General features: G+C 49.3%; 3 protein-coding genes across 10 annotated transcripts in view; 2 read left to right on the forward strand and 1 right to left on the reverse strand.

The window, feature by feature from the left end:
* The first annotated feature begins 222 nt into the window (after positions 1 to 222).
* LOC113460530 (acrosin) lies at positions 223 to 15,109 on the forward strand. 6 transcript variants are annotated; one of them, XM_074540255.1, is made up of 6 exons: positions 1,051 to 1,191; positions 2,083 to 2,141; positions 10,988 to 11,206; positions 11,375 to 11,634; positions 12,281 to 12,426; positions 12,569 to 13,133. In XM_074540255.1, exons 3-6 carry the CDS (start codon positions 11,010 to 11,012, stop codon positions 12,950 to 12,952), a joined length of 987 nt encoding a protein of 328 aa, XP_074396356.1. In that variant the 5' UTR covers positions 1,051 to 1,191; positions 2,083 to 2,141; positions 10,988 to 11,009; the 3' UTR covers positions 12,953 to 13,133. The 6 variants fall into 6 exon arrangements, with proteins under 6 accessions (XP_074396357.1, XP_074396358.1, XP_074396353.1 ...); XM_074540253.1 differs by lacking the exon at positions 2,083 to 2,141 and adding an exon at positions 1,667 to 1,900 and having other exon boundaries at positions 1,052 to 1,191; XM_074540257.1 differs by lacking the exons at positions 2,083 to 2,141; positions 12,569 to 13,133 and adding an exon at positions 14,259 to 15,109 and having other exon boundaries at positions 1,049 to 1,900.
* LOC102065547 (guanylyl cyclase-activating protein 1) lies at positions 3,971 to 19,291 on the reverse strand. The gene is made up of 5 exons (XM_074540259.1): positions 19,111 to 19,291; positions 15,104 to 15,307; positions 9,037 to 9,186; positions 7,287 to 7,377; positions 3,971 to 6,302 (listed from the first exon to the last, which is right to left on the reverse strand). Exons 1-5 carry the CDS (start codon positions 19,111 to 19,113, stop codon positions 6,175 to 6,177), a joined length of 576 nt encoding a protein of 191 aa, XP_074396360.1. The 5' UTR covers positions 19,114 to 19,291; the 3' UTR covers positions 3,971 to 6,174.
* Position 19,292: 1 nt separating this feature from the next.
* Positions 19,293 to 21,079, forward strand: part of GOLGB1 (golgin B1) — a 37,352-nt gene continuing 35,565 nt past the window's right edge. Inside the window, exon 1 of one of the 3 annotated variants that reach the window (XM_074540246.1) lies at positions 19,293 to 19,449. The gene's annotated coding sequence lies outside the window, so the exon portion shown is untranslated. The remainder of the gene's footprint in view (positions 19,450 to 21,079) is intronic. The other 2 variants (XM_074540247.1, XM_074540248.1) reach the window with 2 other exon arrangements.

Below are 21,079 nucleotides of genomic sequence, written 5' to 3' on the forward strand. Positions count from 1 at the left end.
CTAGTAAAGAAAACAAATCAAACCAAAAAGATGTAATAAAACGAGCAATAATAAAACAACACAATAAAGAAAACAAAGTTACAAGTAAAACCAAACTAAAGTAATAAAAATGCAAAAAGCAACCTTTATTCCTCGTATTCTGAACATTTCTTTAAATCCAGAAACCGCGAAACGGCTACTTCCCAGCCCCCAGTGACAGCAGGCGGGCCTGCCCCCCCCCCCCTCCCGCGCCACTCCAGACCCCACACCAGCCGCCGGCTACCCGAGCCACGCAGGGCGCGGCAGAAAGAACTGGACACGGCCGGCCCCCAGATACTACCGCAGGCGTCGCGTCCGTGCTCACCGGCGCTCCCCGGATCAGCTGCCGCGGGGGTCCCGTCCTGGCGCAGCGCCGCTCCTCAGATCGCGCATCCGCAGCTCCCGTCGCTCCCAGCTTCCCCGCCGAACTGACGCCATTGCCGCCCCAACGCACGCTATTTATGCCCCAGGGCCGGAGTAGCCAGCCAATCACAACCCGAGGCAGCGCCTGCCGGCTCCACCAATCCTAGCCCGCCCATTCCCGCCGCGCTCGGCTCCGTGACTCCCCGCGGTCCCCTCAAGTGCTGCGCCCGCCGCCGCCATTGCAGTGGCCGCGTCAGCCTGCTCCCCGCCGCCTGCCCGTTTCCCTGGACCAGAACCTGATCCCGACCAGGACCTGAACTGGAAGCTCCCGGCCGCCCTTCCCGTCCGCAACAGCGCCTGCCGAGGCAGCGAGGACACTGCTCCGCCGGCTCCCAAAGCGGCGGTGGCGGGAGCGGGGCCAGTCTGAGGGGTCGAGCCGCCACTGAGCGGGCTGAGATTGGCGGGACTGCTTCCGGATTGACAGGGCGGCTGTGATTGGACAGGGCGGGCTGAGAAAGGCGGGCCGTGATTGGCAGGCTTGGGAGCCGTCAGGCTGCAGCCCCTGGGAGCGTGGGGCGGAGCTCGGGGTGCTCGAAGGGCTCGCAGGCGCCGGGGGTCCCGCTCGCGAAACCCCCGTCCTCTTCTCCGGCCCTCTCTCATGCCCAGGTCCCGGCGAAAAGACCCCCGCAGAGCCCCTACCGGAGCGCTCCCTTGGGCACTCGGGGCAGGGGGCGGAGAGGAGTGTAGCCCGGGAGGGATTCCGGGTCGTCTTTGCGACAGCAGGGCGGACCAGGGAGCGGCGGCGATTTGGTGAGGAGAGGGCTCGGGAGCGGGGAGGGCGTGCAGCGCCCGCTGCGGGCTCTGGGTGCCTCTTGTACCGCAGTGCTTCCACTTCTGCGGGCACTTGGCCTGCCCCGACTGGCCGAGATCAGCACCCTGGCCAAAGTTAAGTGCCCGCGTCCCCCTGCCCGCCCTCCGCCTGCTGCGGGCCCGCTGCTCACCCTCGTCGTCGGATGTTATAGATGATGAAACAATATTGGCTTTCACATTCATAGATTAGCTTTTTGCATTACAAGTATTTTGATATGGTAAAACTTATACTTACTTTTAACTGCTTTATATAGTAATATGCCAGTTTATGTATGCACTGTATATTTCATATGAATAGTAGCGTGATAAATATATCGTAGGCTTTAGCAAAATGTTAAAATAGAAACTAAAATACTTCTATGTAACTAAGTCAGAAAATGGTGTAAAGCAATTATTCTGTTTCTTATAACTGCAGACTGCCCCTACCAAGTGATAAGATAATAGTGACAAAAAGAGCTTAAGCATCCAGGAAGCATCTTTCAACTCTTATCGGTGTTATCAGGGAGTGTGAAGCAACAGGATAAAACTACAGGAAGAAATAAAATATGTAGACCTAATTTACAGAACGTTCTGCAGACAAGTCAGAGGTTAAAACCAAACAAGAGAGTTCCTGGAACATCAAAAAGTCAAAGGAATGTTTGAATAATGTGTAAGTTAATGAATATGCATGTAACCTCAGCAATGTAACAGTATATAGTGAACATGATTTTAAGCTACCTCTGTGCTCTTTGGCTGTGTGCTAAAAGCATCCCAGTGCTGGACTATTTTGTCCTTTTACCCTTTATTAAACTTTCAAAAATTTTCAAGAGTGAACTCTGTTTATCACATCAGTGAAGCTTAAGCTGATCTGCATCCAGGTGTTTTGGGACCTGCTGGAGGAGGCCATCGAGGTAAGTGTGGGGCTACCGCAGTGGAGGCCAAGTATTTCAACACCACAGTAGCATAATCAGCATCATTAATTAATTCTGTGTTCTTCACACAAGCCTCAGAATTAAGAACACTACCAGCCTCTACTAGCATTAATAATATGCATAGTAAGTGCTATTAGTATTAATATTTGGTTAAGAATTGTTAGTGTTAACACTGGTAGTAAGTACGTTAGCTGGTATTTACTGTGAAGCTCTGCTCTCCCACAGTATGACAAGATCCTGAAGCTGTCCTCAGGTGCAAAGTTAGGTGAGCACTGCTGTCCTTACCACGATCCCCCGATGGAGCCATGCTCCAGAGACGGGCAGCAATGAATCTGCAGATGCCTTCCCAAGGTGACAGAGCTCGCCCTCCCTCCCATCTGCAGTCAGGGGATGTGAAGGCAACCATTGCTGTCCTCGGCTTCATCATCTCCAGTGCAGCCAAGCACGGTATAGACAATGAGTCTCTGTCAAGTGAGCAGCAGCAGCAGCTGGGACTACCCAAAGGCAGGGGAAGCCCTCAGGGTGGCTCCATGAGCCAGACCTGCTGGGATGTTGCTGACAGTTCCCAGCCCTGCCTTCTTCACAGCCAGATGGAGGGCAGGCTGCCTGCTGTGCATCCCAAAGGTACCTGCCTCCAAGTTACAGCAACCTCTCACTTGGAATGAGCTCTGTACATTTTTTTGACTGTATCTTTGAAAGTGAAGTGAGAGGATTCTACACCAATCAGTAGCAAATATATGCATGAGTAGAGTCACTCAAGCTTCACCTAAATATAAAGAAATACTATAAAAGTAAGCCAAGAATGGAGAAAAAATTAGTGAAGGCTCCATCATAACTGCTGGAGCAGTTATGGGATCAGTCAATGGGCTGAACCTGTCTTCTCCCCCATAGGAATGCCTGTTGGGTTAGAAATGCACTCTGCCTGCTGAATACTTTTATTGGGGACTACAGCTTGTGTGGATAGTGCTCTGAATAAGTTTTGCAGTCAAATACTATCACTGACAGATACCATCACCAACAATCCCTGAACCTTAACCTGTCACAATTTTATATTTTATATATATTAATATTTTATAATATTACAATTTTATATTTATATATCTATATTAATATTTATAAAGAGTATAGTTCCATAAACTGTTCCATAAAATTCCAAAGTGTGACTCCTTCATGGATGCTAGCAGTTGCCAGCAGCAGGTAACATATTCAAATAGGAAGTCCTACTGAGGGGTCATAAATTGGGAAGACCTGCTGAGGGATCTCCATTATATTCTTGGCCTATTTCCCTGAATGTCAGTCAAACTTCAATCCAGCAGGACTGCTCAACAAAGGGTCCCTCTAACAGGGCACTGACAAACTGGTCAGGCACAAGGGTTCTCAGCTTTCCTGGGGCACTGACAGACAAATTAAATACTAAGGGTCAAGGAAATCTTCCCTTTTCACATGACAGTTCTCCAACTATGAGGTTGCAATTCCTTGCAGAAGCTCTAAGACTGCAGACATGCCTGTGCCAGTAGGGCCTGGAGCATGAGCCTGCCTAGAAAACTGTTGGTAGCTACTCTAAACATGATCACTCACTCTTTCACACTCCAATGACAGTATTTACTAAATGCCCCTTACTAAATCTTCCCTTCAGTGAAAGCCCAGACACTTTGCTAGAATACTATTGCGGTGGGTGGACCCTGGCTGGATGCCAGGTGCCCCCCAGAGCCTCTCTATCAATCACTTCTCTCCTCAGCTGGATAAAATATAAAAAAGCTCATGAGCTGAGATAAGGACAAGGAGACATCAGAGGGAAAAATTAATTGAATTTATTACCAAAAAAATCAGAGTAGGGTAATGAGAACTAAAGTCCTTAAAACACCTTTCCCCCATCCCTTTCTCCTTACCAGGATTAACTTTATTTCCCATTCTCTACCTCCTCCCCACCACTAGTGCAAGAAGATGAGAACAGAAGTTACAGTCAGTTCATGCCACTGCTTCCCCCTCATAAAGGAGTCCTTGTGCTGCTGCAGCATGAGATCCCTCCTACAGGATCAGTTCCCCATTAATTTCTCCAATATGAGTCCTCACAGGCTGTGGTTCTTCACAAGCTGCTCCTGTGTGAGGTACCTTCCCTGGGGTCAGTCCTTCAGGAACTGCTTTAAAGTGAGGTCACAAGTCCTGCCAGGAAACCTGCTCTTCTCTCCTTCCAGGACCTGGTCCAACATAGGGCTCTTCCACAGGCTGCAGGTAGATTTGTGCTTCCCTCCTGCAGCCCTCCATGCGCTCCAGGAGGACAATCTGCTTCATTACACCCTGCATCATGGGCTGCAGGAAAATCTCAGCTCCAGTACCTGGAACGCCTCCTCCCCCTCCTTCTTAGCTGACTTTGGTGCCTGCAGAGCGGTTTCTCTCACATATTCTCAGTCCTCACTTCTCTGGCTGCAATTGCTTCTGCCCAACAACTTTTCCTTCTTAAATATGTTATCCCAGACATGTTACTACCATGGCTGAAGGTCTCAGGCTTGGCCAGTGGAATCCTGGAGCCAGCTGGCGTTGTCTTTGCCAGACATGGGGTAAGCTTCCATCAGCTTCTCAAAGAAGAAGCCATCCCTGTAGCCTCCCTGCTACCAGGACCTTGCCTTGCAAACCCATACACATATGAACATCACAGAAGCCTAAATATAAGCAAGAATAAGTTCAATCTAAAGTTTTGTTACAGGTCTGCACATTCTTCCTCCTGCACAGGAAAAACATGCCAACTGTGACATAGGCACTCCATTGAACATTTCCTGCATTCTTCTTTCCTTCTGGTTCTCTTCCCAGATTCAAAGGAGCTTCTGATCATGACCTTATCTAATGAACAGCGAACAAGACACAGTTTGCTGAGCTTCTATCCATGCTGCATCACTCTTCCCATCGTGTATAAAATCAGAATCACTCATGGCAGCACTGATCCAGAGTGTCAGCTTCACTCCAACCTTCACATTAACAGCACAATTCACAAGTCACTTGGTGAGTTGTTTCTTTCAATTAGATTGTCTCCTCAAGAACAAGAAGAAAGACCAGTGAAGGATGTGTGAGGCAATAGTATTAGGATCATCTTCAAATACTTCATTTATAGAGTCACAGAATGGTTTGGGTAGGAAGGGACTTCAAAGATCATCTTGCTTCAGCCCCATGCCGTGGAGCTATATCAGGTTACTCTAAGCCTTGTTCAGTGTGGCCTTGAACATTCCCAGCAACTCAGTTGTATGAGAGGAGAATAAGTCGGACCATGAGTATATAAAAATATGATCTCTCAAGTAATACTTCTGCTTTGGGAAACTGAGTAGCGTATTTTCTCTGGTTACAGAAGCTGCTCCAAACTGTTGACTTGTTTGCTAGAGTTCTTTGATCGCAGAAAGCTCAAAGAGCTGCAGCTGAGGACAGATTTGTCACTGCCAGACTGGTTTGTCTTTCAGTTCTTGTGGTCTTATGACTAAAGCTGCTTCTGTAGAGACAACCAAATTCAAGCACATGTGGGACAGACCATGCTGGTAAACCATGCTGGTGTTTATGAACCAATACCATGACAAGAACAGTGCAAGTTACATTCTTTTGTTCGTTCTCTACTCTAATAACAGTTTGAAATTCTTCTTTTCTATGTCATAATATGTCCTCCACACTCCACCACCCAGGTCTGCTAGCGCTCTTCACAAACTTGCTGTTACTTTTACTCCATTTCAAACTGATAATCTGGGACACAGAATAAAAAGGAAATTTGTGTCCTGAAACTTGGCCTTTAAATTTTAGAAAGACAAGTCAAATACTGCCACCCAGATTCAGCTCTTCTGAACCTGCCTTGCATTTATGTGGCTAAGCTTCAGTATTTGTACAGGAACATGCACTCAGATACACAAATATAGCAGTGTCTTTCTGTTCCTACTTCCATATTCATGTTTATGGAAATTTTGTTTTGAAAAATGCTGTCTCTCCTTCCTTGTGACACCCTTCTGTCTATTGGCACAGCATTTTCTCCCAGCTTGATTTATACACTATGCCGACGGTTGTTTATCATGGCCACAATGTGTGACAGGTCCAAACTTTTCATCATAACCTCCATGAACTCCTCATCTTTCCTTGCTCCCTCCACAAATTCATCCAGAGAAAGTTCACCTGTATCAGACAAAAATAAAGGGCATCAGAATCCACATCAGACAGGAAAAGGAGTACAGTAATCTAACTTTAGAGACCACTTACTATATACTTAGAACCACTGTTCTAAGGCACTGTCCTAAAGACCTCAGAGAGTCTTCTTAAGCTTTCATGAAACATCCGCAGTATCCAGACAACACCTGCTTCCTTTTTTTTCCCCATACAAGGGAAGAGCTACATAAGAAAGAACAATAGAAGTGGGTACCTAAGGAGTGGGATCATGGCATTCTTTTTGGCTCAACCTGTTGTAATACTAACCTGCCCTGTACTTGCTGGTTTTCAAGGATAAAGGAACTGACAGGAGGAGGCTGTGACAGACAGAAACGAATTTTTATGTCCTAGGCCAAAAAGCCCTTATTCAGGGAATCAGCTCAGCAGAGTTATTCTGGAATAACGAAAGAGCCTGTCAGGAAGTAATGAGCACCTGAAGTAGCAAGGAAAGAGATACCTCTCAGGGACATGCAGGGACCACAGTGACACTTGACCAACCTTTGACTGAGCACTTCATGTTCTTGCCATACTGCCTGCAGCAGACCCAGTGAAAAAACTCTGAACTTCAACATTAAATTGCAGTTCTTCCTTTCCATACTGAAGTACTTAGGAGCAGCTGGGGCCATTTGGTAATATTTCCCACTTCTAACTGGCATCAGCTACACAACAACATGCAAAAAGGAAAACAAAATACCACTCCAAAACCCCACTACGAAACTCATGTGGACAGAACAAAGCTTAGACCAGTACAGGAAACAAATCCTGTCATACTGATAATGTATCATGCCAGGAGAAAAATCCTTTTGGTCCATGGAGAACGCATTACTGGCTGAGAATGCAAATAGAAATAAAATATGAAGTGAAGAGGCCTAAAGTTCAACCAAGACAGGAAAAGTGGGATGTTACTCTGTAGAAAAGACTGTCTAAGCTGGATAACAAAGGCAGGAACCTTACCATCGCCGTTCACATCAATCCTGTCAAAGACTCGGTTGGTGAACTCTTCTGCACTCGTTTCATGGTCACCACCATTAATGGCTCGAATGGCCTGAAATAAAAGAGCAAGAGTAAGCAGCTGCCTGACGACTCCCAGACTGATTCCACATGTCAGCATTGATTCAAAACAAGACAGTCATGCCTGGTACCTTCCCCATACAAATGAACCAGTATCACAGGAAAACAAATCATCAGCCCCTATGGATGGCACTGAAGGGTGCCAAAAAGGGAGCATGGCTCTGGAGCACGAAATGAGCAGCAAAACTCAGAGGAATGGCCTAATTCTGATTAGGTACAGTTTAGGTGATGCAGAAATGGCAGAATCAGAATCCACCTAATTGATCCACTTTGTCCCACTTTGTGACCCTATGGTACACCAAGCCTCAGAAACACTGTCAAACACTTTTCACAATTGACATTATGAAATTCCTTTGTTATATGCTGTGGTAATTTATTTCTATTCTTACTTTTACAATTTCCATTTATATACTTCTTCCTGTGTGTCTGGCTTCTCCCTAAAAGTCATTGGAAATTCATTTTCATCTTGAAAAACTTTAAGCTTTATCCACTTGTGTTTGCTACAATTCTTATCCATAACTACATAGTGCAGGGGTCTCTTTTCTTTCAATGCTAACTATTTCCTTTGTTTAAGGATATCCATGAAATATGTGATTTCAGAGCCCTTATACTGATTCTAAGACTATTTATTTTCTAGTTTTTACCCTTTGATATTTGGTCATTTTATGAATTCTTTTTCAAACGCTATTTTACTGAAACTTATATTATCTCAGCAATTTCCTAAGGTTACCAAAAAAGACACTGAACTACACCCAAAAAAGACAAAGGACAATAAATTTCTTGCCACCAGTTGTTGCCCCCAGAATTTGTTTCTCAAGAACTCTGTGTTAACTATTGCTATCTGTTGTTTCACTGTAATGTCTGAGTATTTCTATTTAAAGCTACTAGTAGGAAGCTGTATATTACTACAGGTATTGGTCAGGTCTCTTTGATACCCAGCTCTAAAATTCTTATACAGATGAGAATGCATTATTAACATGTTATTAGTGCTTTATCAAATCAATGTTATGACATTTAATATTCAGAAATGCTATTTATTGAGGGTCATTGAATCTTTCCTGCAATTACCTTGGTAATTTCCCATTATCTGCAAAATAACCTGAAGTTGCAGCACAATTAATTCTGAGATATATATATATAGTGGTCTTTCTGCCCATAATCCCAACCTCATCCACAATAGCTATTTGCATACAATACTTTCAATTCTCAATCCTTTTTCTTCAGGCTATTCACCAGAGTCAGAAAGGTTTTATTATGTTGATATTTCGGCACTGATTCTAAAAAGCAAACTGGGAGTAGCTCTTCAACTTCTCATGGGGAAAAGGACCCTCAAGATGAAGCACACATTGCAGAGATAGCAACAGACAGTCACAGGGTCTGAAACCTTGGAAAGTGCAATTTAGGTCACAGGCAGCTAAAACAATTTTATGGTTAGCTATGTTGTAACATAAACTGTGGTGATAAAGAGTCTAAGTCTGCTTATTGCATTGTACGGTGATGGGGAATTCTGCTCAGAGAAGGAATGCTTTTAGAGGTCTCATCCATGATCATCCACATGGGCAACAGCAAAGATCTTACTAGTGTGATTTGTCTTTAAGGAAAGAGGCAAGAGCATAGACCCCTGGAGATTCACCTTGATGATGTTGAGCAGTTCATGTCGATCAATGCAGCCATTGCCATCTACATCATAGAGCTTGAAATACCACCGCAATTTCTGCTCCATCTTCCCTCGGAGAACGAGGCTGAGGGCAGCCACGTATTCCATGAAATCAATATATCCATCCTGCCAGAAAAAAACCCCAAATTGTGACAGGAGTAAACAGAGGGACTTAATGCACTGGAGTTGTTTCACCTTATTGCTCTTTAGATTCACAGCTGAAAGAGAAAGGCCAACAAGTGGCACAGAGACATTGACTTATGAAAAATCTTTAGTGCACAGACACATGTTATTTCTCTAGCTACTAAATACCTTGGTTGCTAAAGTTATGATCTAGTACATAGAGACTCCCCTCTGCTCACCACCTGCAGTGAAGGAACCTGGTTGTCAGCATGAACAAAGCCCCCTCTGTACACCAAAGCTGACTGCCTTTGGCCTGCTGGGAGAGAACATTGAGCCCAGCCCATGGGCTGCAGGTTTTCTGTACGAGTCTATTCTGCCTTTGTGGGAAACTGCTATTCCACAAAGCCACAGATCTCTTCTCCATTCTGTGGAAAATAATGTGACTGGGGATATTTTGTAAAATACACAGAGCATGATTTGATCACTGAAAAAAAATGTTCAGTATTTAGGTTTTTAGTATTTCATTTCTTGACTCTACAAAGAAAGTCAAAAGGCTCTTGTTTCTTCTACAAGAAAAATGCCAGTTAGTAAAGGTTCATCGGCCCTAGATTTAAAGCTGACTAAAATGTGAAGCTGTTAAAAACAAACTACAAATAAAAACATATCTACATATATCGAGGTCAAAGATTCTGAATAACAATAATTCTTCAAGAAATAACAGAGCAAAAAAAAAGAAACTTTCAATTATTAAGGTATGTAATCAAAGTCAGATGCCTTTCTGAAATGGATGCAAAGAAATATTTGTAAAAGGTGAATGTAGGCAAACTAGCAGAGCACTGCTGTTTTACAGTAAAGATCACCACATTTAAAATATTCATTCAGGGTGAGAAGAAGGGTTGACATGGCTGGTCAGCCTGGAGAACAGAAGGTTCCAGGGAGACTTTGGTGCCTCTTCCAGTACTTAAAGGGGGCTTAGAAAAAGGCTGGAGGGGTACTTTGGACAAGAGCGTGTAGTGATAGGACACAAGAAAAATGGCTTAAACTGAAGGTGGGTAGATTTAGATTAGGTGTTTAGGAGGGAATTTCTGGCTGTGGGCGCGGGCAGGCCCTGGCACAGAGCAGCTGTGGCTGCCCCTGGATCCCTGGCAGTGCCCAAGGCCAGGCTGGACAGGCCTCAGGCCCTGGAGCACCCTGGAATAGTGGAAGGTGTCCCTGCCCACGGCAGGGCTGGCACTGGGTGGTCATAAAGTCCCTTCTACCCAGAGCATTCCACGTCTCTATGACTCTGTGCTGCCCCTCCCTGCCATGCCAGCCCTCAGAACCAGCCCCTCTGTGACAGCGGCCCTGGCCCGGGCACTGTGAGCACCACGAAGGCTGTGGGTGCTGTGGCAGTGGCCACACCAGAGGTGACAGCTCTGCGCTGGCTCTGCCACCTGCGCTGGCGCCAATGGCTTTGCTGGGGCTGCTCGTGCTGCTGGCCCTGGCCGGGCCTGTGGGGGGCACCTGGGACACCTGCAGGTCAGTGTTCCCACTTAGGAGTTTCCCTGTAGGGGCCCCAAATGTTCCCCACACCCACACCACAGTGTTCGGGCCTCACTCACTGCAGGAGGAGCCTTGGCTCCTGGCCAGTGCCCGGCTACTGGCACAACCTGTCTGGGGCTGCAGTAGCCCGGGGGGACAGATGTGCCTCTCGGGGGTTCTGAGTCCTCCTGCCACTCAACACTGGGCAGGAAGGGACGAGAGAGGACGTTTAGCCTGAGTAGCAGCAGCCACCGAGCCGAACAGCGATGGCTTTGTGTTACAGAAGAACCTGCAGGCTCCGGCCCATGGCCTCTGACCACAGTTCCATGACTTCTGCTGCTGGCACGTCCCATGAGGGTGACACAAGTGTCCCCTCTGGGGCCTGGCCCAGCATCGTCAGCATCCAGGCCACCTGGGAGAATGGCACGTGGCACATGTGTACGGGTGTCCTCCTCAGCTCCCAGTGGGTGCTCACGGTCGCACACTGCTTCGCCAGGGCCGGGTAAGAGACAGCAGGGACAGAGATGTCCCAGAGCACGGGCAGGTGTCCAGCTCACAGCACCACAGGCCACTGCCCTGCCCACCTGGGCAAGCAGAAGGCCGGGAAATGCTGGGCTGCTGCAGCCCGTGGCTCTGCTCCCTGTCACCCCTCTGTCCATCTGCTCCCCAGGGGCATCTCCACGTGGGACGTGGTGATCGGGGCCACAGATCTGACTCAGCCGGGCCCTGGGGCTATGGTGAGACACATCCAGAGGCTCCTGGTGCACCAGCACTACGTGGTTGCCACGGCCAGGAACGACATTGCCCTGGTGGAGCTGGACCAGCCCGTGGAGTGCAGCGACTACATCCAGCTGGCCTGTGTGCCCGACCCCTCACTCAGGGTCTCGGAGCTGAAATCCTGCTACATCGCTGGCTGGAACTTTGCCAGAGGTGAGTTCCCAACAGGATGTGTGCTCCCAGGGTGAGCTGGGCACCCTGGGACATGGGCTGAGCACAGACAGGGACACGGGCTGGGCACTGACACGGGCTGGGCACAGACACGGGCTGGGCACAGACAGGGACATGGGCTGGGCACAGACACGGGCTGGGCACAGACACGGGCAGGGCACACACAGGGACACGGGCTGGGCACAGACACGGGCAGGGCACACACAGGGTCCGGCCGTATGGCGCCAGCGGGGCCAGGCTCGGAGCAGCCCGGGCTGGGGGAAGGAGTCTCCACCAAGACAGAGCATGGAATGGGATGAGCTGTAAGCTCCCTGCTCACCCAAACAATTCCTGCTGGCCCTGGGAAACCTCGGGGGTTTGGCCCCTTCCCCAGGCCAACAGCAGGGACACAGCTGGACAATGTCACCCATGGGGAAGGGGCAGGGGCACAGCTGGACAATGTCGTTCCGTGGGGAAGGGGCAGGGACACAGCTGGACAATGTCACCCATGGGGAAGGGGCAGCGACACAGCTGGACAATGTCGTTCCGTGGGGAAGGGGCAGAGCCAGGCCCGGGAAGGGGGCTCACCCCAGCCAGGGGAAGGGATGGGTACCGAGCTGCTGGGGCTCATTCCCCTCTGTGCCTACAGCTCAGGGAACAGGCATGGTGCTGCAGGAGGCCAAGGTTCACCTCATGGACACCGAGCTCTGCAACAGCAGCCGGTGGTACGCGGGGGCCATCCACCCCCGCAACCTGTGTGCTGGGTACCCACAGGGCGGCATCGACACCTGCCAGGTAGGAGCGTGTGATGAGTCCCTCAGCCCCCGGCAGCGCAGGGACCCCCTCATCCCCCACACGCAGCCCAGCCTGTCCCCTGTCCGCCCCTCCCCTCCCCACAGCAGCCCCCACAGTCCCTGAACCATCTCTCCCGGCACAGGGGGACAGCGGGGGTCCCCTCATCTGCAAGGACAATGTAGCTGACTACTACTGGCTGGTGGGATTGAACAGCTGGGGAAGAGGCTGTGACAGAGCCAGGCACCCCGGGATCTACACCTCCACTCAGCACTTCTACAACTGGATCCTGCTCCAGACGGGCCTGAGCCCAGCAGAAAGAGCTGGTCCAGCACCGGAGCCACCTGTCACTTCGGCCCCCGAGAAGGAGCCTGAGGAACCAGAGGAACCAGAGGAAGAGATCAACTTGACCCCTGAGTACAACAAGAAACCAGCAGTGACATCCTCGGGCACGTCACTGCCCATGGCATTCCCACACCAGATCCTGGTGCAATTCTGGAATCTGGTGCAGGAGTTCCTGCAGTTTTAGAAGGACAAAAAAGCCTGAGCAGCAGCAGGATGAGCAGGATCCAGGGCTACAGTGGATCACGGCAGCTCCAAGGCAGCCTTGGGGCCAGAGACTTCTCTGTCCTGCCCACGCTGCTGCGCTGCAGCCACAGCGATGCTGACGTGACCGAGGTGTTGAAGTAAAGTTTCTGTGTTCGCCATTACCCGTGTGTTCAGCCCTGCTCAGTGCACCCGCAGGCTCGCAGAGTCCCTGCTCTGTCTGTCCATCTGCTGTGCTGTTCACATTCATTCTTCAGCCTGGAAAGGGCTCCAGGGAAACCTCAGTGCCCCTTGCCTTGAAGCAGGTTATAATAGTGAGGGAGAGCGGCTTTTTGCATGGGCAGGCCATGACAGGACAAGGAGGAATGGGTTAAATCTAGAGGAGGGGAGATTGAGATGAGGGGCTGGGAAGGAGTTTTTACTCAGGGGGTGGAGAGGCCCTGGCCCATGAAGTGTCCAAAGCCAGGTTGGACAGGGCTTGGAGCAACCTGGGATAATGGCAGGTGTCCCTGCCCATGGGAGGTGGTAGAATGAGATGACCCTTAAGGTCCCTTCCAAAACAAACCATTCTATAATGCTACAATTGCAATTTATAAAAGAAGAATATTGAAAATTTATCTTCTTCATCATCATCAAAGTTTTCAAAATCTGAAGATCCAGAGGGCAGATGATTCCATCCATCATGTCTGTATTATGACAGGGTGGATTTTCCTCTGGGTGCTCTTGTTCCTTGCCCTTCTTCATAGAAGGATCTTAGATTAAATGACTAACTGTTAACAGGCTAAGACTAACTAGGTCCATTGCCACTAGTTGCCACAATTTTACTTCATTCCTCCTGAGATCACTGTCACTTTATTTAGATTATAGATTTTCTGACTAAATTTGAATTTGAGAACCTTCCTATAACATTGTTTACTGCATAACACAGGGCTCACAGGAGAACTCTGGAATGCACAACATCATTGAATAAATTTTTAATTCCTTTAACATCCCAAGAAGGGAGAGAGGTGAAGTAAAAGAAAGACTTGTGCAACAGCTGAAAGGTTTTGCTTTACCTTATGAAACTGCTTCTCATCACTATTATCATCCTGGGCACAGAGGACTTTGGGATGAGAAAAGATATTCTTTGAGGTCTACAGTTATTTACAGTCATTACATCCACCAAAAGACCTCAGCTACCCTACTGGAGACCATCTGCTGTTCTGCTTAAAATTTTATAATATTCCTAAGCATTCCTTAACTCCTTATGCTGTCTCATGTCCAAAATAACATTCTTTATTGGTCCCTAGGCTTTCCTTCTTCAAGACTAACTCCGTGATTTCCCACCTGGTTGTCATGCCTCTGTGACTGAATCGTCCTTGACTCCATTTCAGAACCTTGGAGCAGAGAGTAAAGCTGAATTTTCCCAGGATGCTATAAATCCAGATTCCTTTGTCATTAAGAATACCGGCCTGCAAGCATGGGCTGAAATACGTATGGATAAAAAGCAGGCAAAAGTAAGGGCCATGGCACGCTTAAAGGAATTATGGGGGCGGCTGTTTTCTACCAGCAGTCACCCATCACAGTGAGGAGCACTGCCCACCCCCTCACTCCAGCTTCATGCTGCACCTACCAAGGAAAGCCTCAGACTTTGTCTGCCCATGCAGTGTTAATTGCAGCTGCCAAATACCTGGAAATTATTCCTCTGGGAATGCTATAATGATTTCTACTGTGTCTGATTCCTGTGGTCTCCATGATCTCATACAGCTATATTTTTGAATATTACGAACACATAACGTAAGAAGAATAATAAAATTAGCATTTTGCTAGTTAAACAAGGCCAAGTCATATAATTGGCTGTAAGGAATTTTCAAAATTTTAATATGAACTTGCACAAGGTAGTTAGATAATCAGGTGTACTTATGTTTATGTCATCTGTGTTATTACCTGTACACATTCATTCATTCCTTACATTTAGCTACTTTACATTAGCATCCCTTGGCAGCTTTCCCCACCAGTGCTTGCAAGAGAAAATGTTTGCAAGAGAATATTTGTGTTCTTTATGTTTGCAAGAGAAAGAGAAAGACTCTGAAAGTGCAGGAGTTGGATCACTTCTAAGCAGCACGAGACAGTTAATTCCTTGCGGAGAACTCACCTTGTTCATATCAAACGTGCGGAACATCTGCTCAATGTACTTATTGGCCTCTGGATCCAGCCCTCGAAGTCCAAAGAACTGCTTAAATTCATGCTCCGTCAGCTGCCCAGAAGGACATTCTGTCATGAATTTTTTGTACCAGTGGTGGATCTCGACAGCTTGCAGATCGTCCACGGTGGAGCTGCTGTTGTTTCCCATGTGTATCTGTGGTCAGAAAGATGATGCTACAGGAATGATCCTCTTCCTCCTGTGGCTCTCACAGCACTGCCCGTTTGCTCCTGTCCATGCTCAACACCAATGTCAGTTACGTGAGGGATCTAACCTTCCACAAGCCAATTATAAACGTTAATCTTCTTAGAGGCTGATCCACAAACCAGAAAGTTTCAATGATACAAACACTCTTCTTAGAATGGAAAGGAGATGCAAGATAATCTAGCAAATCGCTGCTATTTTAGGAGCTAATGCAGAAAGGGTGAGAAGGTTAATCAGACACTGGCATTGGCAGCTATATTGGTGTGGTAGACTACCCTATTTTTAACCTTGATATAATTATACGTGAAGATAAGAGGAAATGCCCATAAGTTGTGGGCTGTGAGGTTAAGTAAAGATCTTCTCCTCTAAGTGGATTTGAGAGTCTGTTTTCTCAAATAGACGTGTTGAATAACAGAGTGTGTAGGACCAGAAAGTGTTACAGAAGTGGCCCAGTACAAGAGTGAGGTTATGGGGGAAAAAGCTCACCTCCATGCACACAAAGGAGCACAGAGGAACAATGCAGGAGGACACAAATAACCCCCTGGTCTGGCAAATCCAAGAACCATCACGGAAGTGCAGCCAACCCATAAAAGGCTCAACTGCACAAAGGGGAAGGAGTAGAGAGGCAACCACAAGCAGGGGAACACAAATTACCCAGTAAGAGAAATAAAAGCCCTGTCCCAGCTCCTCCTACATCTGTTGCAGGGGAGGCACCAGTGCTACGGGCCCAGAGGCGGCATCCACCATGATGGGTGTAGAGAGTCAGAGACAAGCGTACGAAAGAATCTCGAGCTGTACGGTTAGATAAGACACCCCCCGCCCTGCAGTCAGACTCGTACTCGGTGCCCGGCCACACCCAGCCAGACGTGAGCAGAGAGAAATGACGCTGACTACCCAAGCCATAAAAACCCTTGTGACCCCTCAATAAACGCCATTTGCTGTCCACCACATTAGTGTCAAGAGCATATAGACCGAGTAACCCTGAGCTTTGAGCCACCGTACCAAACTTAGAACCAAGTCGCCACGCCTTGAAGACAACAGATGGGTCAGCAGGAGAGGTTGCAGAGGACTCTACAAACTGAGTACTGCCTGTACGCATGGAAAACACTGTGTGTCCAGGGCAGGAGCACCTGGGGACAAGACTCACAACAGGATGTTTAGGAGGGGAAAAGAAGGTGGGGAAAGGGATGGGTCTAGGTGGTATGGGAATGAACACGCATGAGAAAATGGAGGCAAGGGGAACAGAAGGGTCTGGTTGCATGTAGAATGGTGCTAATCTGTATGAATGTGTATCCATCCCTTGGGCCTGGTCATCACAGTCTTTCTTGTCTTCTAACACTTCTACCTCCTTTTTTCTTTTTTTGGCTGCACAGCACTGTGCTCTGGGCATATGTATGCATGGGGATTTAAGTGCCCACAACTGGATTGAGTGAGATCATGTCAGTCTATGATCACTAGTAAATATCAAGCCAGGCTAGGCAGCAAATAGGCTAAACAGTTCATGAGACAGGTGTAGGTATCTCTGTTAGCGAGACCACTGGAGTAGTTGACCATTAGATTGAGGGTGCAGGGTTGAAGGTGACCCACCTGTCTGTGTTTCTCTGCATCCTGAGCACTCCATCAGAGGAACTCAAGGGGTGCCCAGTGTCCGTGTCTGTCTGCAGGTTGTTGTGTGCAGTGGAATCTGTTCTGGTGCTGTGGCAGGGCTGTGCACCTCGCAGGGCCCGGCATGTCCAGATGCTAGCAGCTGGGGAGACCAGGCATCGAAAAACAGCTGTGGGGAGGCTGGATGTCTAAGCCCACACACTCTCTGTGCTTCCCACTGATGGACCTTCACAGAATCACAGAACAGTTTTGGTTGAAGAGTCCTTAAAAATCATCTGATTACAACCCTCACCATGGGCAGAAACACCTTCCCCCAAACCAGGTAACTGGTGGCTAAGCGCCCTTGCTTCCTGTGCTGCTTTTGATGGAGCTCAGACTGCGATTGGCTGGGAGTGCACATTGCTGGCCCACATGCAGTTTTTCACTCCCTAAGACTCCCAAGTCCTTCTCCATAGGACTGCTCCCAGTTCACTCATCACTCAGCCCGTACCCGTGTTGGGGATTGCGCCTGGCCTTGTCGAACTTCACGAGGCTGGCATGGGTCCTCCTCTCTGGCCTGTCCAGATCCTTCTGGATGCCTTAACCCCTTTCCTATAGAATATCAGTCACACCACTTAACATACACATTTAAAGCCAAAACTTATTTTTAATATTATAGAAATTTTAACAGTCTGATTTGGGAGTCATAATAAATCTACATCTAATTACAGAAAAGCAAAGAAAAATAATGTAGGTCAAGTACTTATATACAAGAAAAAAGCTGCACTAGTAGCAATAATCCAATTAAAATAGCAACACATGCACTTTGTTTCTGTGCCTTCTCCGATGTTACACTGATCTGCCTGCTGCTTCTCTGGGTATTAAGATCTGTGGTTCACTTGGATCTTTGCAGAGGAGGAGGAGAGAGTCACAGGAAGTTGTCAGCATCTGGATCCTACACTGGGAGAAACGTGATGTTCTCGTGAATGGTTTTAATGATTTTCTCATCCTCCTTTCTTTTTTCTTTTTTTTTTTCTCTCTTCTCTTTCCTTCCACTTAGACTTACAAAGGTACATGTTATAGTTCAAATATCTCATTCTCCCTAAAATAACCGCTTGCTGTTACTACCAATATAAGCCCATGGTTGAACCACACAAAGGTAGGTAAGTTAAATAAATTAGCCATAGATACCTGGAGAGATTGCTCTCACAGCTTGAGTTAACAAAGTGAAATGAAAGTAATGAAAAAAGCTGTAGGCAGGGCATGAAATGAAGAATTCAGAGCACACCGGGCAAGCTTTGGTCCTGAGGCCTTGTGAAGTAGGGATAGAGCCCATGGCCATGGCAGGTCATTGGCACACCAGCGGTGCCATCAGAAATAGGAACACAGCCATGTGCACGCACAGTAAGGATGGCCAGGGGGCAAGGACACTGCGCTGCTCCGGCCCCTGAAATCTCGCCCTACATCTGGCTGGGGGCAACCTCTGGTACCAGCACAGACCAGGAAGGGAACGGACCAAGAGTTCTGAGAAGGAAAACAAGACTGGACAGGGGCTGGCAGTGCGCGCATGCCCAGCAGCACGGGCAGCAGGTGAGGGGAGAATTCTGTCCCTCTGCCCCACTCAGGTGAGAGCCCCCTTGCAGAGCTCTCTCCGGCCCCGGAACCCTCAGAACAAGGCACATCTGGAGGTGCCGAAGGAGGTGCAGTGGAGGCCACGGACCTGCTCCAAGGGCTGGAGCCCCTCTGCTCTGAAGACGGGCTGGGACAGCTGGGGAGTTCAGCCTGGAGAACAGAAGGCTCCGGAGAGACCTTATTGCAGCCTATCAGCATCTAAAAGTATTTTTATGACGAGAGCTGTAGTACCAGAGCAGGGAACAGCAGCGCCAATTTGCACGAGCGCAGCCTCGGATCGGACATCTCCGGAAGATCTCAAGGCCGGCTTGAAGGGAGGTGCCCGTGGCAGGGGGGTGGGACTGGATCCTCCGTAAAGGAACGTTCCGACCAAACCACCGGACACCACCCTCGCCGATCCCCGCCGACAACGAGCGGCGGCGAGAATCTCTGCGGCCCCGCCCACTCGGCCCCGCCCCGCAGCCCCGCCTCCATGCGGCCCCGCCCCCGCCGGGGCCCCGCCTCTGTCAGCCAGCGGCCAGTGCGAGCCTCCGTCTCACCATCACGGCCCGTCCGGCCCGAAACGCCGCAACTGATTGGTCGCTGCCTTGTTATTGGGCGGGAACCCACAGCGTCCTCGGGATTGGTCACTTTGTGCCATGTTGCAGGATAACCATGGCGCCGAGGCAGCTGCTCCGTCGCGATTCCTGGCCGTCACGTCTATCTTTCAACCGCCGCAGCTGATTGGTCCCTCTGCCCCGGGGGCGGGGCCCGCGGAGGCGGAAGTGGCGGCGGCGCGTTCCGGTGCTGAGGTGGCGTGGCGGAGTGCTCCGGCGGTGGCGGGAGCTCCTTGGCAGGTTCGAGCCGCTCCTCGGCGCTGCTCTCCTGCCGTGCTGCAGGTTAGTGCTTCCCCCCGCCCCGGGTGCTCTCCCCCTGCTCTGCTCGGACCACGGGCTCTGCCACCCAGCTCTCGGCGGCAGTCGCTGGTCGGGCTCCTTTCGTGGCCGTGCGCGGACGGGAAGGGTTCGCAGCCCCCCGGGACCGTAAGGGGCGGTGGGCCGGGGCGAGCCTCTCTTCTCGCTCTGGGCTTTGCCACGTCCCGCCCCGTGTCCCCACGGCCGTGGGACGCTGGCGGCGCTGCCCGCGGGTGCCGGGAGCGCAGCCCGGTCCGGGGCGGTTCGCGTGCGCTCCGGTACATTTGCGGGGCCGCCGGGGCCCGTCGGCGCTGCCCGCTGTCCCCGCTCCCGGAACAGCGCGGCGCTCCAGTGCTGCCCGTCCCTCCCGGCTTTCCTTGGAACCCCTCCGCACAGCGGGAGAAGTTTGGCCCAGGGCTTGTGTACAGCAGCAGTGCTTTTAATGCGTGTTTGATTTTAAACGAAGGGAAATGCAAGGAATTAACTTCATTTATGTATAATAAACTTATAATATAATAAATTAGGGAAGAATATTGTCAAGTTTTTCTTTGCTGTGGCTGATACCCAGGGATAGAAATGTGCTGCTTGATGCAGGCTGTGCAAACTAGCAGTGGGCTTTGACTGTTTGGGTCAGCGATGTGTATTTCAGGGAAAAGCAGCCTCCTCCACATCACTGCTGGTCTGTAGTTCCAGTGTTCAAAGCCAAGTTTCCCCTGCAAAAGTTCATTAGTCACAGGAATACTGAGCAAAGGCAGAGGATGTAAAGGATCCTGGCTCACATCCGGAGCAGTGCGAGGCTCCTTGTGTTCTGCTGTTCATAACAGAGGTGGGAATCCATAGGTGGTGAATCCAGGTGTGAGCCTGGGAGAGCACCAGCCTTGTCTCTGAGAGCACTGTTTGCTTTATTGGGGTGAGGCAGTGGAACACGGAAAAACCTCTGTCCTTTCGTGTTTGCAATTGTACAACACCAGGATATTCCTGCCTTGAGGCTGATGCACAGGCCAGCCACCGCCTCCTGTTCAGGCTGTTGGCTTTGAGACCATTTAAAGCCATGTTATGCCTGTTCCTGGTTTTGTTCTCAGGGAGGGCTCAGAGAAGGCAGAGCCAGGCTCTTTGCAGTGGTGTCTGGTGAAAGGACGAGAAGTTGTGAGCATGACCTGAGACACAGGTGATTACCTTGATCATCAGAAAATACTTCTTCACTCTATGGCTTGATGAGCACTGGCATAGGTTGTCCAGGAAGTTGTGAAGCCTCTATCCTTGGAGATATTCAGAAGCTGCCTGCACAGCTTCTGTTTGAGCAGGGAGCTTAGACCAGATAACCTCCTAACTTCAGCCAGTCTGGTTCTTCGATAAGATTCTCCTTGAGCCTTTTATTTATTCATTTGTGTTTATTTATGTTGTCCTCAACTGAATTTTCTCCAACAAGCTTGCACCTCTTGTTGTGGGGTGCCCAGAACAGGACACATGACTCCAGACATGGCCTCACCAGTGCCTGGCAGAGAGGAAGGATCACCTTCCTCGTGCTGCAGCCCAGGATGCTGCTGCTGGGCTCTGTCACAAGCGTGCATTGGTGGCCTAGCTCAGCTGTCCACCGCAATCCCCAGCCTCTCTA

Source organism: Zonotrichia albicollis, chromosome 4, assembly GCF_047830755.1.
Source record: "Zonotrichia albicollis isolate bZonAlb1 chromosome 4, bZonAlb1.hap1, whole genome shotgun sequence".
Classification (NCBI taxonomy): Eukaryota; Metazoa; Chordata; class Aves; order Passeriformes; family Passerellidae; genus Zonotrichia; species Zonotrichia albicollis.

Coding starts and splice junctions, on each gene's coding strand:
- LOC113460530 (XM_074540252.1), top strand. CDS start 11,010: ATGGCCTCTGACCACAGTTCCATGACTTCTGCTGCTGGCACGTCCCAT. Junction 11,635..12,280: donor TGGCTGGAACTTTGCCAGAG/GTGAGTTCCCAA, acceptor CTGTGCCTACAG/CTCAGGGAACAGGCATGGTG. Junction 12,427..12,568: donor GCGGCATCGACACCTGCCAG/GTAGGAGCGTGT, acceptor CTCCCGGCACAG/GGGGACAGCGGGGGTCCCCT.
- LOC102065547 (XM_074540259.1), bottom strand. Junction 9,187..15,103: donor GCACGTTTGATATGAACAAG/GTGAGTTCTCCG, acceptor TTTTTCTGGCAG/GATGGATATATTGATTTCAT. Junction 7,378..9,036: donor AACTGCTCAACATCATCAAG/GTGAATCTCCAG, acceptor CTTTTATTTCAG/GCCATTCGAGCCATTAATGG.